Below are 15,916 nucleotides of genomic sequence, written 5' to 3'. Positions count from 1 at the left end.
TTCTTCAGCTTCGCAAGTAGCCCGAGAGTCTGTATGCAGTTAATCAATGGCTTGTGCAGGTGTGCGGGCTTGTGTGAGGATAACATTGCATTTCTCAAGGTGCCCCATCATCCTGTGGCGATAGCTTCCTGATTGAAACCCATGTCACGACTGCCCTGTGTGTTTTTAAGATCTTTTACCAAATCCCCGGACTAATTCTTAACAGGCACTCCATATTGAACCCTAATCAATTTCAGCAACAGAGGTTGCAAATGGCTCGAGCTAACTAACCAGCGTCTGAAACCCATTAGCCCTGAGGAATCTCTGTGGAGTGGCTGATCTGATGTGGATTCTCCTCTAACTCCAGACCGTGCTGCCTTTAGTGCGCCTCCTTCTGTGCCTCTGCGCACTCAGATGGTATTGACCAAGGTCACGTAGTTGACCCGTGTTTGACTAAGAGGAGAAAGGCTGGTTTATGTGCTGGGGGTAGTTGACTCCACAGGGTTCCAGAGTTCACAGGGAAGGGGTCGTGTGGTGCACACAGTGAGCAGTGACAGATTGGGCCCAGGATGGTGTGTAGAAACAGGGAAAGAGGGGTGAAGGTGGTCCCCCTCTCCCCAGGCTGACGCCACTCTCTTCCAGGCAGCAGCCCAGCGTCTGGCCCCTGATGGAGGGACATGAATGTGTTCAAAGGTCCTGGGATGGGGATGAGCCCTCTGGAGTGCTCAAGAAGGACCAGGCCCTTCCTGTCTGTCTCCCCTCATTTCCAGTGCTTTACCGGAGCCCTTTTCAAGTCCCATTCATTTGTTGGGTCTGGACAATCCAGGACAATCAGGATAAATAAAGAAAACAGTATCTATTCGCCCTCATCACTTCTCAGCAAGCAAGGACACCTTTGATGGTGAATTTTATTGATTGGCAATAATGTCATCTGTGGTAAAAATGGCCATGTCAGTGATTTTCATTTAATTCTGAACTAATGTGAAGCAAGAAATACAGTTGAAGTCGGAAGTTAACATACACCTTAGCCAAATACATTTAAACTCAGTTTTTCACAATTCCTGACATTTAATCCTAGTAAAAATTCCTTGTTTTAGGTTAGTTAGGATAACCACTTTATTTTAAGAATGTGAAATGTCAGAATAATAGAGAGAATTATTTATTTCAGCTTTTATTTCTTTCATCACATTCCCAGTGGGTCAGAAGTTTACATACACTCAATTAGAATTTGGTAGCATTGCCTTTACATTGTTTAACTTAGGTCAAACGTTTTGGATAGCCTCCCATTTTTGGCCCATTCCTCCTGACAGAGCTGGTGTAACTGAGTCAGGTTTGTAGGCCTCCTTGCTCGCACACGCTTTTTCAGTTCTGCCCAAAAATCTTCTATAGGATTGAGGTCAGGGCTTTGTGATGGCCACTCCAATACCTTGACTTTGTTGTCCTTAAGCCATTTTGCCACAACTTTGGAAGTATTGTCCATTTGGAAGACCCATTTGCGACCAAGCTTTAACTTCCTGACTGATGTCTTGAGATGTTGCTTCAATATATCCACATAATTTTCCCTCCCTCATGATGCCATCTATTTTGTGAAGTGCACCAGTTCCTCCTGCAGCAACCCCCACAACATGATGCTGCCAACCCCGTGCTTCACGGTTCGGATGGTGTTCTTCGGCCTGCAAGCCTCCCCCTTTTTCCTCCAAACATAACGATGGTCATTATGGCCAAACAGTTCTATTTTTGTTTCATCAGACCAGAGGACATTTCTCCAAAAAGTACGATCTTTGTCCCCATGTGCAATGTCTACGTTCTTGATCTGCGGAAACACTGGGGAAGTGCTTGGGCTCTTCTCGAAGAGAGAAGTTTGTCCGGCTCAGTAAAGCCTATCACATTTTGGAACAGTGAATGCATTCTGACATCACATGCATAAGAAAACTAATGCTGGGGTGACCGTTAGCTGACACTAATTGGTAAGGATTAACAGAAGCCACTAGACACAAGCTCTGGAATTTACATCTGTCACAGCATACACTGGGTGAACAACACTATCCAAAAGAAGCAGAAAAATGGCAGGCAGGGTAAAACTCACTGAATCACTGGCCAATTTAATAATGGAACACTAGTCACTTTAATAATGTTTCAACAATGTTTACTTTGTGCCTTACTCATCTCATATGTATATATTGTATTCTATTCTACTGTATTTTAGTCAATGCCAGTCCGACGTTGCTCGATTTAATATTTTTATATTTCTTAATTCCATTCTTTTACTTTTAGATGTGTGTATTGTTGTGAATTGTCAGATACTACTGCACTGTTGGAGCTAGGAACATAACCATTTCGCTACACCCGCAATAACATCTGCTAAATATGTGTATGGACCAATTACATTTGATTTGATAAGGAGTGAGAAGTAGATGTTGTTTTAGTTAAGAAAGGGCTATTGATTTAGAGGAAAGTGGGGAGTTCAGAGCTCAGGGCCGTGTGCCTTTCTTCTGGATCTCAGGTAAAGATAGACAACGGCCTCCTTTCTCCTCTGGGTGTTAATTATGGGATGAGGAGAGGAGAGCTCTGTCAGACTTACAGGCTAGCTAACCTTGAGATGATTTTGAAAGAACAGAGCATAGTGTAAAATGTAGTGGCTGAACCAGCCCCAGCACACATTTCTATCTAAAACGGCACAGGTATGTATGTTTATTTATTTGCTTTTTGGTTATTGTATTGCAAGATATTATTACTGCACTGTTGGAGCTAAAAACATAAGCATTTTGCTGCACCTGCGATAACATCTGCAAATCTGTGTAAGTCTGTGCTGTCCTGTCAGAGGTCCTAGGTTCAGATCCTGGCAGGGGTTTGTGGGTTTGGAGAGGGGTAGTGGTGCATTGGGGGATGTGATTTGCTCGCTTATGGTGGAGGTTGGTGTCATTCAGAGATATGCACCGTGGTTGTGGGTGTTATTGAACTCAGTCATTCACAAGTCATTTCCGGGCCTAGTGTGATGCAGGCTCCATTCATAATTACCTCTGTGGCTGCCAGAGCGGCAATACACATCTGTTCCGCATCTGATGTCACCGGGAATGTGGGGGTCAACACTAACAATAAATACAGTATGTGTGAAAACAGGATATTGCACCTCCATAATGAGTTGATCCTGAATAGGAAGTGGATATGGGTGGCAGGAATCTTTTAAATATTATTTCTCCACCTTACCAAATAGCCCCTTCACCAAACAGTCAGAGAGAGAGAGAGAGAGAGAGAGAGAGAGAGAGAGAGAGAGAGAGAGAGAGAGAGAGAGAGAGAGAGAGAGAGAGAGAGAGAGAGAGAGAGAGAGAGGAGAGAGAGGAGAGAGAGAGAGAGAGAGAGAGAGAGAGAGAGAGAGAGAGAGAGAGAGAGAGAGAGAGAGAGAGAGAGAGAGAGAGAGAGAGAGAGAGAGAGAGAGAGAGAGAGAGAGAGAGAGAGAGAGAGAGAGAGACTTCCAAACACTGCAGGCTGTCAGGCCATCCATCAAACATAGTTATTAATATGATTTCTCTCTGCTGCTGTTACTGTGTTTGTTGCACAGCCAGGTTTAGAGCTTTGGCTACATATTAGAGGTCTTCACGGTTCCAGAAAGTTGGACTCGTTCTGAAATGGTCCTGGGTCTTTCCCACCCAGAAACAGTATGCATGAATTCATTTATTTTATATAGAGACCCTTTCTGAACGGACCCGATGACAATTAGATCCGTTCTGTAAAGACCTGGTCGGATCCAGACCCGATCCGAGTGAGGGAAGCAGCAGAAAGTCATCTTTTAACCTACTAAATTAACCAGAGCTGATAAAGGGGGAGAGGAGGGAGAGAGAGTTGCCGCTCTGGCAGACGGGGGAGGGGGCATATTGTGAGCGAGTGACACGGGGAACAGGGAGGGAGAGATGAGAGACAGCAACCAACCAAGCCGACTCGCGCTATAATAGTTTAGCTGCCATAGCTAGTTTATTTATCATCAAATATGATTACATAGTAACTGTCTTGACTGCATCAAACCGGGAGAAGCTAGCTAACGTTAGGTATCTAGTCTAATTGAGACTACAACTCCATTCAGAATATTAAGTAGCAGCCTACCTGTTGGCTCTTGTTCGTTGTAGCCTATCCTTCTCCTTTAACTTTTAATTCCGGCATTTTAATTCCATCTTCTATTGATTAGATATCTGGAGGCTCTATGATTATTGCTGCTTTGATGACTTATGATTGGCCAACAACAACAAGATACAGGTGCCATGCTCCACTCTCATAAAAAGCAAGAGCAGCAGCATAGATGATAACATTTCCATATTTCGCTCTACTGCAGATTTCACGTTCAAATCTGTACTGGCCCTTCCGTCAGTTAAAGGAGAGGTTTTATTTTTTACAACCAAATCTCATTTTTTTTATGTAAATGACATATTATAGAAGGGTCCAGAAACCTTTTTAGTGATTTCACATGTTTTAGAGAAACTTCCCGCAAACAGCAAATCATTTCCTCATCCTCGTTGTGTTGTATGGGGCCCCCGAAGAAACCATTAAAAAATGCTCCAAAAACATTCAAATACATCATTTTAGAAATGGCAAAGCTCTCACTATAGTGATGCAGGTCTTCAGATGTTGTACATATGAAATTGTGTCATTCCGAACTTTATTCCAAAATAAAGGAAACACTTGAGTAAATGAGGGATACAATGTATATTGAAAGCATCGTGTCTCGGGTATTCGGGTACAGGTGGATCCGTGATGACCTCTACTACATACAAACCACCACACTAAATAGAGTTTATCTGGATACCTGACAGTTGTGAGAGGGAAAGCTAATGGGCTCTAAGTGTTGAAATTATGCAGCTGGATTTCATTCAACAATCTGCTCAGAGAACTCCTAAGACTGATAAGGCAAAGCATGGATTCAAAACATGAGAACATCAATGGAGTCATTTTCCACACATTGTCTGACAACTTTTCATCAGTAGAGTTCCTGACTTCTCAGTCAAACCTGCAATGTATGTACCTCATACACTGTAGATTCTCTATCAATATTGTGAAATGAACATTAGACTATCCGGGTCCATTCAAAACCACACGCACAATGAGAGCCAGTGCATTAAATTGTCATAACGTGGTTTCCTGCCAGACATTTTGTCTGAACTTGAGTAAACAGAAATATGCTGATGTTATGACTATTCCAGCTGCTCCTCAGCTGAGTGCTTTGTACTATTTGTGAATTTGAGTGTGAAAGCATACAGAAATAATGCCTTTCGCACTGGATCTGTTACTGTCACTTTCACGCCTTGAGCTGCATTAAACATATACTTATTGCTCGTAAAATGTTCCATCACATCAATGAATATTACACTCAAACATTTCCACTTGTGGATACTTCTTGAGTTATTGAAGGTCAGCCCAGTGAAAAATGGAGGCATGTATTTATACAGTATTTTGATGTGTGTATTTTCTGTTATTTCTGTAATTTAGGGCTCATCTGTAAAACAGACCTTGGTTTCAGTATGATTCCCTGATAAAGTAAAGGTGAAATAAAATCCAGATCGGATTGCAGTGTTTAGATAAATGGCTTTTTTTTAAGACTGCAATTAAAATGTAAGATTTGTCTTCTTTCATTCTTTATAATGGAATGTGTAAACATAATTTATTCTAGTTACTGGCTTATGTACTGTAAAATTAAGGGAGTCCTTGCTGCTTTTTTTTTTTACATAATCTAAAATGATGTGGCATTTCTTATATTTAGATTTCTATAGGCAATGATTGATAACTGGCATTATGTTTATAGAATATAGCTGTATTGTTGATCAGAGTGCAGCTGATACACAGATGAGACCAGTGTTGTGTGCATGAGACAGAGGCAGCTGTGCTGGCTGGAGCCTCTGTGTGTTAGCAGTGATTTGGTCCGGCTCTGAGGCCTCCGGGGGACTGGCTCCTCTGGGCCCCAATCTGTCACTGCTGCTGCTGCCCCTCATCAGGCTGGAGTAATCCAGCATGCCTCACCACGCCCTCTCTCAAGATCTACGTCTCTATGTCTGCCGTACTGTGTGTGTGTGTGTGTGTGTGTGTGTGTGTGTGTGTGTGTGTGTGTGTGTGTGTGTGTGTGTGTGTGTGTGTGTGTGTGTGTGTGTGTGTGTGTGTGTGTGTGTGTGTGTGTGTGTGTGTGTGTGTGTGTGTGTGTGTGTGTGCATTTGTATGTGTGTGTGCATGCCTGTGTGCGTGTCTGTTGGGTCTCGCTCTCTCAGCTGCAGTAGTTTGGCCACACACCCTGCTTTTGCGGTCATACAAGTGTTATTTGTACAGATATAAGCGTGTTATGATTAAATGCTCAGACCAGGCAGTCAACTGTGCCAAGCATGACATTGTGTACTTTGAGAGTAAATCTTTCGTAGGATGACACAAGGTGTTAAAAGAATAATGTAGTTACATGTGTTTTATGTCTTCTTATTAAGATTTAATGTTACAGTTAGTTTGTGGCTTGGCAAAATCAGCTTTTACATATAAAATTATGTTTTTATATTGAAATTGATGGCATAGCAACAGCAAAAAATAGTAACAATGTATCTAATTAATCTCCCTTTTTAGGGTCAGAAGACTGAAGCAGAGAGGTTCTTTCTGAAGGCCATCCAACTAGACCCCACTAAAGGAAATTGCTATATGCACTATGGTAAGTGGTAGAGTTTGGGGTTTTGGGGTTTCATTTTGATTTACCAAAATGATATCAAGGTTATACTGTATACTAAGGTTAATCTTCTGACATGCCATTGGCCACATTGAATCAACCAAGTAGTGTACGTTTGCACTACAACAAAAAATATCTGTATGTTACACTGTTCTGACCTCATTCAACTCATGAGTTGAAATTCAAATTGAATTGGCCAAACCCCACAGGATGTAGAATTTTTATTTGAGTTTGAGTGGCAGGAAGTAGAATTGAATTCAGTGCAATTCAAAGAAATTCCACTCAGTCATAAAACATGACAGTTTCATTAAACACTTCCAGATACCAAAGAATAAATAACTTTTCTCTGGAAACAATGTTCATATACTCGTTTAACCTTAGTGCTTAGAGTAGACAATTATATTTCCACCAACCATTTCATTTGTTTGGCCTCTTTTTGAAGGCATCGGGGTCAACTTGAGGGTTAATTAAGTATTTTTCCCCCCATATTGAACAAAATGTAAGTGATTATTGAAATATAATAACTTAGAATATTTGCTCACAGGTTTTGTTTTCCTTCATCATTCATTTTAAGAGTTTGTCCTGAAAATCATTTGTTTCAACAATACTGTTTGTATATAACGACATGTTTAATGTTTTATGTACAAAATGCATATTTTTATAGACTAGACCTAATATAGAAAAGAAGAGGTATTTGAATTTAATTATATTTCCTTTAATTCTAATTCAAAATTGCAATTCTGGATCCTGTTTACTACTTGAATTGGATTTATATAAAAAAATCAAAAAATCTGAATTGAGCTCAACCCCGAGAACAAGTCACTTCTCAGGATCACTCTCTCTTGTGGATTTTTGAACCAAAGACTGTCCACACATACATCTTGACTGGATCCCTTCCAGGTAGTTAGCAATGCTGGCTGACCTCTCTTCCTGGATTAAGGTTGTGTACGTGGCTGGTTGGGGAGGATAGCGTGAGGGAATATTCACACTATTGACCAATGAAGATAAACCCCAATTTCCTCACATTGTTCTCAAATATGGCATGTGCACAGATGTGGAAAGAAGGAGCGTGACAGTTGACATGTCTTTTTTGCTGAACACCATTTGATCTTACGAGAAACAACCAATTTGATCTCTACTAAGGTCACTTCAAGTTTCCTCTTTGAAATGTGGGTTTGAGAGCGAGTGCCAGCAGAAGAATTTGTGGTAATGTACCGTGTGATCAATCTTTTGTAAAATGAAAGAATTTCCTTTATTTCTTGATATTTTAAGGAACAGCTTTCACATATTCTTAACCACTCCAATAAAACAAGAGTTGACATATTGAAATCTATCCCATGCCATAGCAGTGTTTCTAACCTGGAGGTGCTCTGCAATACATTGGAAATCAGTCAGTGCCAAAGTGCTCTCTCCTTTACCTAAGACCTGTAGCAGCAAAGTCTACATTTCATCCGCAGCTATTTAGGAAAATATGCTTGGTTTCCACCAGTGGTCTGGGAGCATTGTACAGTAGTGGAGCTCACCAAAACCAACAGGCTATTAATTCCTCCACAAACCTGACCCTCTCCGAGAGGTCCGACCCCAGTTCATGCCCCCATCAGGGATCCACACTCTAGCCTCAATAGGATGGGCTACAAAGGCCCTGCTCTATAACTTCAGCTGCACCTCAGACATACAGAACTCCAGCCAGGCCCGACGCACATGTCAGAGAAACATACCTATCAAGATCCTCCTAATTGGACAAATGGACCTGAGCGATACCCAAAGAGCGATGGCTAAAGAGCGATGGTACGCTCTGCTTGTATCTTGTATTTCAGCAAATCATTAGTAGGCCGGCCGCTGTCCGCCCTATCTCCGCGGGCCAAACACAATATTCCCAGTAAGTATTCATCCCACTCTACGAATACATCCACATACAGCATTTTAACTTGGTGTTTATGTCCTCTCTGGCTGCTCCCAGGTCAGTTTTTGTTGGAGGAGTCTCGTCTGCTGGAAGCGGCTGAGATGGCAGAGAAGGCGGCGCGTCTGGACAGCGGGGAGTTTGATGTTGTCTTCAGTGCAGCCCACATGCTCAGGTGAGTGTTGGATGGGACGGACACACTGTGAGGGAGGGGAGGGGACAAGAGCTGGGGGAGGTAGAGCGTCAACGGTCTGTACACTTTATCCCAGGGATTACAGCGCTCTACTGTCAGTGTGATTTACTTGGCCGGCTGCTGTAATCCCCTTCTCTGCTGCTGCAGCGGTAGCCAGGGAGCTGCCATCTTGTCTTAGAACGCCACGCAGCTACGTGCCTGCCTCTGCACTCCCTCTGCTGTTTCTGGCTCATTCATGAAAAGCCGGTTTCAAATCAGAGCAAAGTTCAGCAGCGCGGCGTCTGACTCACAGTTCTTCTGGAAGCCGCAAGCTGTTGTGTTTGAGGTGCAAGCCGCGAGTGGAAATGTGTAAATACAGGAACGTGCCAATTTACAGTATGCCACACAGACTGAGGGAGCGCAGCTTAGAGCCAACAATATTATATTTACTATTTTGTAGGTGTCCCTTGTTTAGACTTATTAGGGTAATTCAGGGTTTTTCTGTGTGAGAATTACTACTGCTGGCTGTGGGAAATTACGACTACTTAAACCGTTAATGCGATGTCTTGAATCATTGTGCTTCACTGAGGTAGTTTTTGCGGTTCACTTTCTTTACCAAAGACAGAAGGAGGCTGTGTCATGCAGTGCTATATAATGTCTTTATCCAGCTGGTTTTCACATGGTGGCCCGCTGCACAGCACTCTGAACCAGGGGGATGTGCAGCACCACCAGCTCAGCTGGCCATGCTTTACAGAGCCTCTTCCGGGGTCCGGACCCCTGGCTGTTAAAGAGGGTCTCAGGCTGGGCTCAGCAAGGGGCTCCCCACCACTGCGCTGGCATGGGGTCTCGCTCCTCTGGAACTCATGTTCTTTATGTGTTTGTCCTAGAACCAAGACGTGGAAGGCCCTCGGTTGGTGGGGGATACTAGTGAATTTGAATAGGGAGGGTGGGGGACTGGGCTTTCAGATGTGAAAACCTTCTCTTATTGCTCTCTGGGGCCCTTGGTCTTTGACAAGTTTACTTCCTCACTATCCATTTCCCCCGGCCTTCTTTAAACAATCAGCACGTTATTCCAAACCTTCGTCTACAGTAGGGCTACGGAGCAGCGGCATCAGCTGGCAGGCGAAGGGAAGGGAAGGGAAGGCTGGCTGAGTGCTATCTCCCAGGGGAATGTGCTAATGCTGCCCTTTAAGTGCTCAAATCCCTCTGCAAGCCAGACCCACCGTTCACTAGCTGTGTGATGTCACAACACTGTTCTGGGAAGCCAAACTTGTTTGACAGAAGGAACAAGGAACATTTGTGTAACGTTTGTGGGTCTTGTTGCTCGAGACAGATGGGCTCGCTGTAGTTAGTACACATATCGTACACTGGCTGTTGTTGCTGAAGCAATTTGTTAATTAAGTTGTTTTTTTTAAACTGCGTTAGATGTACTATAAGCAGTGCTGTCAGCTGTTTGACTTGTGTGTCTGTGCGTCTGCACTGGGGTTAATAAAGCATCTTTAGATTACCAACTGTCAGGGCTCGAAGACAGAGGGCTCGGCGGTCGTGTTGCTGATGTGAAATATGTTCCAACATTGTTTCATCCAGAGAGTTCTTTATTTTCATTCACTCATGATTCCTATTTTCCCTCCATCTCTTCCACTCCGTCCTCTTCTAGTTCTCCTCGCTTGCCTCTCTTCCCAGCAGCTTTATCTCAGAGGACTTGGGTCTAACCGAAGGCAGAAGTGTGTCGTCTTCTCTCATTGTGCTTGCTGTGCTCTCACAAGCCACTATCCCCTGGCAATCCTTTACCACTCATATTAAAGATCTTGTTTGTCTGGTGACAATGGTTTGACATCTCTCCAGTTCGCCAGTCTGATAATGGTATGTTTATAGACTTGAAAATTATATAGAATTAGATTAATTCTCGAGAAGAAATTCTATTCTGAATATGATGGTGGTTATCGCAACACATGGTTACGGTCACGGTTAGACACCAAACCCATATTTGTCATCGCTGCAAAATTTCTGGTATGGGGCACTATTTAAAAGTTACTTTTGAAAGGCTATTTGTTAAACAGTTCAATGAGGTTACGCAAGGAGTTATTGTTGAGAAAATAAGTAATACTGCTTTGAATGATGGTGTCACGTTCCTGACCTGTTTTCTGTTAGTTTTTGTATGTGTTAGTTGGTCAGGACGTGAGTTTGGGTGGGCAGTCTATGTTTTCTGTTTCTATGCTGGTTTTGGGTGACCTGATATGGCTCTCAATTAGAGGCAGGTGTTTTTCATTTCCTCTGATTGAGAGTCATATTAAGGTAGGTGTGTTCACACTGTTTGTTTGTGGGTGATTGTCTTCCGTGTCTGTGTCTGCGCACCACACGGGACTGTTTTCGGTTTGTTTTGTACATCGTTCTTTTGTGTAGTCTATTTTCCCTGTTCGTGCGTTCTTCGTGTTATTTGTAAGTTCGTATTGTTCAGGTCTGTCTACACATTCGTTTTGTTATTTTGTTAGTTAATTCAAGTATAGTTCGTTTTCTGTCTTCGTTGTTTTGTCGTGTCTTAAATAAATCATGTCATCATACCTCGCTGCATATTGGTCTTCCGATCCCTCTCTCCTCGTCCGAGGAGGAGGAAGAGCTAGAAAGCCGTTACAGATGGTCATTTTGTGTGAAGTATTTGTTTATTCAACTCTTAGTTGACAAAGGATGACCCATGCTGCTCAATTGAGGTGTTAGCTTGGGCTCTGCTTTCTCGAGTTGCACAAACACAGGGCGCTCTATTTTAACTGCCAACGCTTAAATATAAGGGTTGGCAGTAGTGCTATAGGTCCTGTGGTGTGTCAGAAATATGTTTTTCTATTTTCACAGCCGGAATTATGAGCAAAATAGCTCGCAGTAGTGCGAAAGGCTGGGTTTGAGGAATAACAAGTTGTAGGTGTGACGAGGGCTTGGCCACTCACTGGCCAATCAACATCCAGTGTTTGCTCAATAGCCTACTATGTTTGGAGTATTGGCAGTCAACGTAACATTGTTGTAATTGGCTTCAATGAGCCTAGCTTAGCCTACATGTCTTTACGCGTCCCTCTTCTCCTAAAATAAAAAATACTAGGCTCCTGTAAATTGTATTGTATGTATGAGGCACATTCTCATTAAGAAAAATATAGCCTAGGCCTACCATTGGTAATGTATTATAGAACTGAATAATTTAAATACGTTTGGAGGAGCGCAGCTTTGGTAACCGGATGAGAGGTGCTCTTTGGAGATGGGGATGGATACTTGAACAAGCTAAATGAAGTATGTAGGTAGGCATATAGGTGTGTATGTTTTAGGATGTGTAGTATATTTTCAATTCAAGGCACTGTAATTGAAATAGACCATTTAAACAGATTTTATGGATAGGCTACTTTGCAAGGCCAGGATAAAAAAGACAGTACACTGCTGTTGAACCAGCCTTCTTAGCCTAGGCCTAGGGTAAGGGTAGCAGAGGGCTTGATATGAAACGGTAAACAAGCAATCAGTTTAAAAAATATATATATATATTTCTAAATAGGATGGGGTCAAAAGCATGGTATCATAAATCGCTTCTCTCGTACAATGGCACTTGTACAAAATGTGCACATGTGGACCTAAATGTCTTTATGCATAGCATTCACACATCTATAAAAAATAATAGGCTCCTGTCATTTGTATTGTTGTGCGAGGCAGATTCTCCAGAAAAAAATGCTGTTGATATGGCATTATAGAAGAACTGAATAGTTTGGAGTAGCGTGTCTTTGGTAATCGGACGAGGGGCGCTCTTTAATATGGAAATGGGTCGTCTACTTGAACTAGCATAATGACGTATGCAGGTATGTGAATTGTAAATAATGAAAAGGCATCAGGGTAAAAATCTCTAATATATTTCAAAGCACCGTCAGTAGACCATTTAAAACCCCTTTATTCATAGGCTACTTGGCTAATGGCCAGGATAAAAAAAGATGTGCCTATGCGATGCTGTAAACCTGAGGGCGGGAGGTAGCCTAGCGGTTAAGAGCATTGGGCCAAAAACCGAAAGGTAATTGCTTCTAATTCCCGAACCAGAAGGTGGAAAAATCTGCTGTTCTGTCCTTGAACAAGGCAGTTAACCCCCAACAACAACTGCTCCCCGGGCGCCGATGACGTTGATTAAGGCAGCCCCCCACACCTCTCTGATTCAGAGGGAAGACACATTCTGGTTGAATGCATTCAATTGTACAACTGACTAAGTTTCCCCTAAACCAGCCTTGATTAAGGGGAGAGTAAGCTATGCTTTGTTTTTAAATGAAATGGGGGGGGAAACCAATAATGTTTTTCATGATTCTGAATATGAGATGCACTGGCATATTAAAACTTCCCATTAGCGAGTGAACGTTATTTATAACAAGGGTTACACTGAGAAAATCGGACCTCTCTGAAATGAAATTGGATGGCCCTCCCTATACCCAAAATAATGATTAAAACATAAAGTGGATAGCAGAGAACATGTCTACCGTTTACCTTCACTTCTTGTGGCCTGTGCTTTTTTCCATTTTCTTTAATAAAGATAGGCCTATGGCATACCCTCTCATACCCCCCCAATTCCAGTCCTGGTTTAAACTTAACAGCCCTTCACTGTCATGAAGGTAGGCTTTTCAAAGAGTGCATGGTGGGTGGAAGAATTGGCCGACAAATCAATGGATATAGCAGCTATTAGACTCATTTATTCTGTCAAACAGGTAGGCCTACCTCTTATTTCTTAAATAGGAAGAAATAGGCTCCAACACAAAGCCCTCTTGTTTTTAACAAAGTCTAATTAAAATGAAGGGTTTAAATAAATTATGCCTATTCAACATTGCCTACTTTCAGCACCATAAGCTGCCCATTTCCGATTGATTGTTTCAGCACCACAATGTAAGTTACTAGAATCTGGCTTATTGTGAGGTCAATAACTCTGATAAATACATCAAGGGCAAGAAACATATTGTTTTTCTTTAAATCAATTATAGTTGTAACAAGCTATCAAAGTTGACCTCCAGTCCTCCTTCTCATCTTTGTGCTCCTGCTCTCCTTCTCAAACTGAACAGAACATAGGCTATAGGCTAGTAAGCACACAAGATATTGCAAAAAAACAATTTTTTAAAAAGAAGCCTTTGACTCTCCTCCTGAACTGCCACTGTAGGCCTACACAGCACAGCCATTGGTTAGGCAGCACACACAAAAATGTTTTGATCAGCAGAGCAGGCCAGGGCTCAGGGTTGGAATATCCATTGCAGTGTGTAATGCAGCCTAGTTTTATTTACACCATCCCAGCAGCTATCTTAGAAATATAACTTTGATCTGTGCTTCTCCAAGCATGCACATCCGTAGCCTATAGCCTACTGTATAGGCAATTGTTCATTCGATTGAGACCACACTAAATAGCCTATAGCACACTTGATATTGTGCACCCAGCGGAGAATCAGAGATGGGGGGTGACATCAGGCACACATCGACATATAGCCTAATAAGCAACTCATTCTAAAACAGAGAAATTTTGACTTTGTCAATTACAAATTGAATGACCCTACCCTGGACTAGATTTAAAAACCTCACCTTGACTGAAATTGAAAAAGCATGACCCTCTCCCCTCTCTCCCATTCCGTACATTTTGACCCACCCCTTAGAGCTGTGTGAAATTGTCACTTTTGCCCTTGTTTTTAAATATTGCCACCCCTCCAACCACTGCGCAAGCAAGCAGAATAACCTGTAGGTCAGGTATTAGTCTCTTTTGACAGACTATGAGATTTTGTTCTGGGTTCAGAGATAACTCAGGTATGGATATCTTCGGGGTATTGCCGTGCTAGTCGTGGAATGTGAAAGTGGCTGTATAGCACTGCAATATTGAGGAGGATTCCTTAATATGGCCAGACAGGCTTAATGAAATCCCTGTTCAGTTCAGATGGTCTTGCTTTCATCATTACGACTCGGGATTCCGGAGCCAGCAGTCGTTGACTCCGTCCTTGACTCTGTCAAAGTTAAACTGTTTGCAGTGAGACAATTGTTACCATCAGTGAAATGCAGCTGCGGGTTGTAAAAATGATTTCTGATTTATAGGAATATGAATAAACGGAAAAGCTCTTGGCCAAAGGGAAAGATTCACACAGTCAGATAATCTCCTTCCTAGTTTTCAACCCCACCGACAGTACCAAAAACAATAGATGGGTTTACATAGAAGACAGGGGACAGGCCTTCGAAGTGATGTTTGTTCTTACTAAGGCAATGGTTGATGAGAGGCCTATTGTAATGACACGCAGGTCAAAGATCATGACACAAAGGTTGCGACCCAGGATATAATGAAAACAATCAGGGCATGCTGTACAACACTCAGCATGGAGGGCTGTCTGCTGAAAGGCCTGCAACAAATTGCCTGTTTCATTGACTCCTCTCGTTGCTACACGGCATTCTCAGCCGTGGCCTAACCTTACTGACCCCGTAGCAGCATTAAACAGACAGAGTTCAAGGTCTCTTATGAACCCTCTGAAGTTCGAAGCAATAAAGATGAGGGATGATTGCTTTTTGTGCTTTCCTTTGCAGACAAGCCAGTCTCAACGACGCAGCCGAGAAGTATTACGGACAGGCAGCCAGCATAAGACCTAACGTGAGTATATCAACCTCTGTTGACCTATTATTACTCAACATGATGGACACTCTGTCTGCAATCACTGGCTGTGTGGCTCTCTGACCAATCACTGCTCTGCCTGTTTCCTCACAAAGGTCTGCATTGTCAAGTCATCGGAGCTCCAAGGTTTGTTTGTGTAGGATCAATCAGGGACTTCAAAGGAGGGGCCAGGGCAATTTAAGGGTGGTCAGATTGAAAGGAATAAGGATAATAACACTTAGTCACAGGGCTTTGGTGTGTGGATAATAAATAGGCTCAAGTAGTTGAGTATCATCTGACGACACAGATTTGACTTTGTTTGAACTGCAGTGGAGGAAATAAAGTTTGGCCTCTGTGGTCTTAATGTTAGTTCCATCCTGATTAGAAGAAATCACTTGTCAAGGAACAATGCAAGTTTGTCTGGACAGTGTCACCCGTCGTGATGTTTGATTCAGCCAACAGAAATGTTTCCCGTAGATGTAAACATACAACATACACAATTTACACCATTTGCCCACAATGTTTATGTAACATAGAGTGTAAAAATGTTGCAAATAGTTGTGTGCTTTC

At 42.5% G+C, this 15,916-nt stretch overlaps 1 protein-coding gene across 2 annotated transcripts in view; it reads left to right on the top strand.

Annotated features, from left to right (window-relative positions):
- LOC129866823 (protein O-mannosyl-transferase TMTC2-like) overlaps positions 1-15,916 on the top strand; it is a 166,581-nt gene that overhangs the window by 135,740 nt on the left and 14,925 nt on the right. For both annotated transcript variants that reach the window (XM_055939755.1, XM_055939754.1), the window contains exons 9-11: positions 6,565-6,646; positions 8,622-8,736; positions 15,283-15,346. In XM_055939755.1, coding sequence (XP_055795730.1) covers positions 6,565-6,646; positions 8,622-8,736; positions 15,283-15,346 — 261 coding nt within the window. The remainder of the gene's footprint in view (positions 1-6,564; positions 6,647-8,621; positions 8,737-15,282; positions 15,347-15,916) is intronic.

Source organism: Salvelinus fontinalis, chromosome 12 (assembly GCF_029448725.1).
Source record: "Salvelinus fontinalis isolate EN_2023a chromosome 12, ASM2944872v1, whole genome shotgun sequence".
Classification (NCBI taxonomy): domain Eukaryota; kingdom Metazoa; phylum Chordata; class Actinopteri; order Salmoniformes; family Salmonidae; genus Salvelinus; species Salvelinus fontinalis.
The sequence above is the reverse complement of the archived record's forward strand: the minus strand, read 5'-3'. Positions and strand labels throughout refer to the sequence as shown.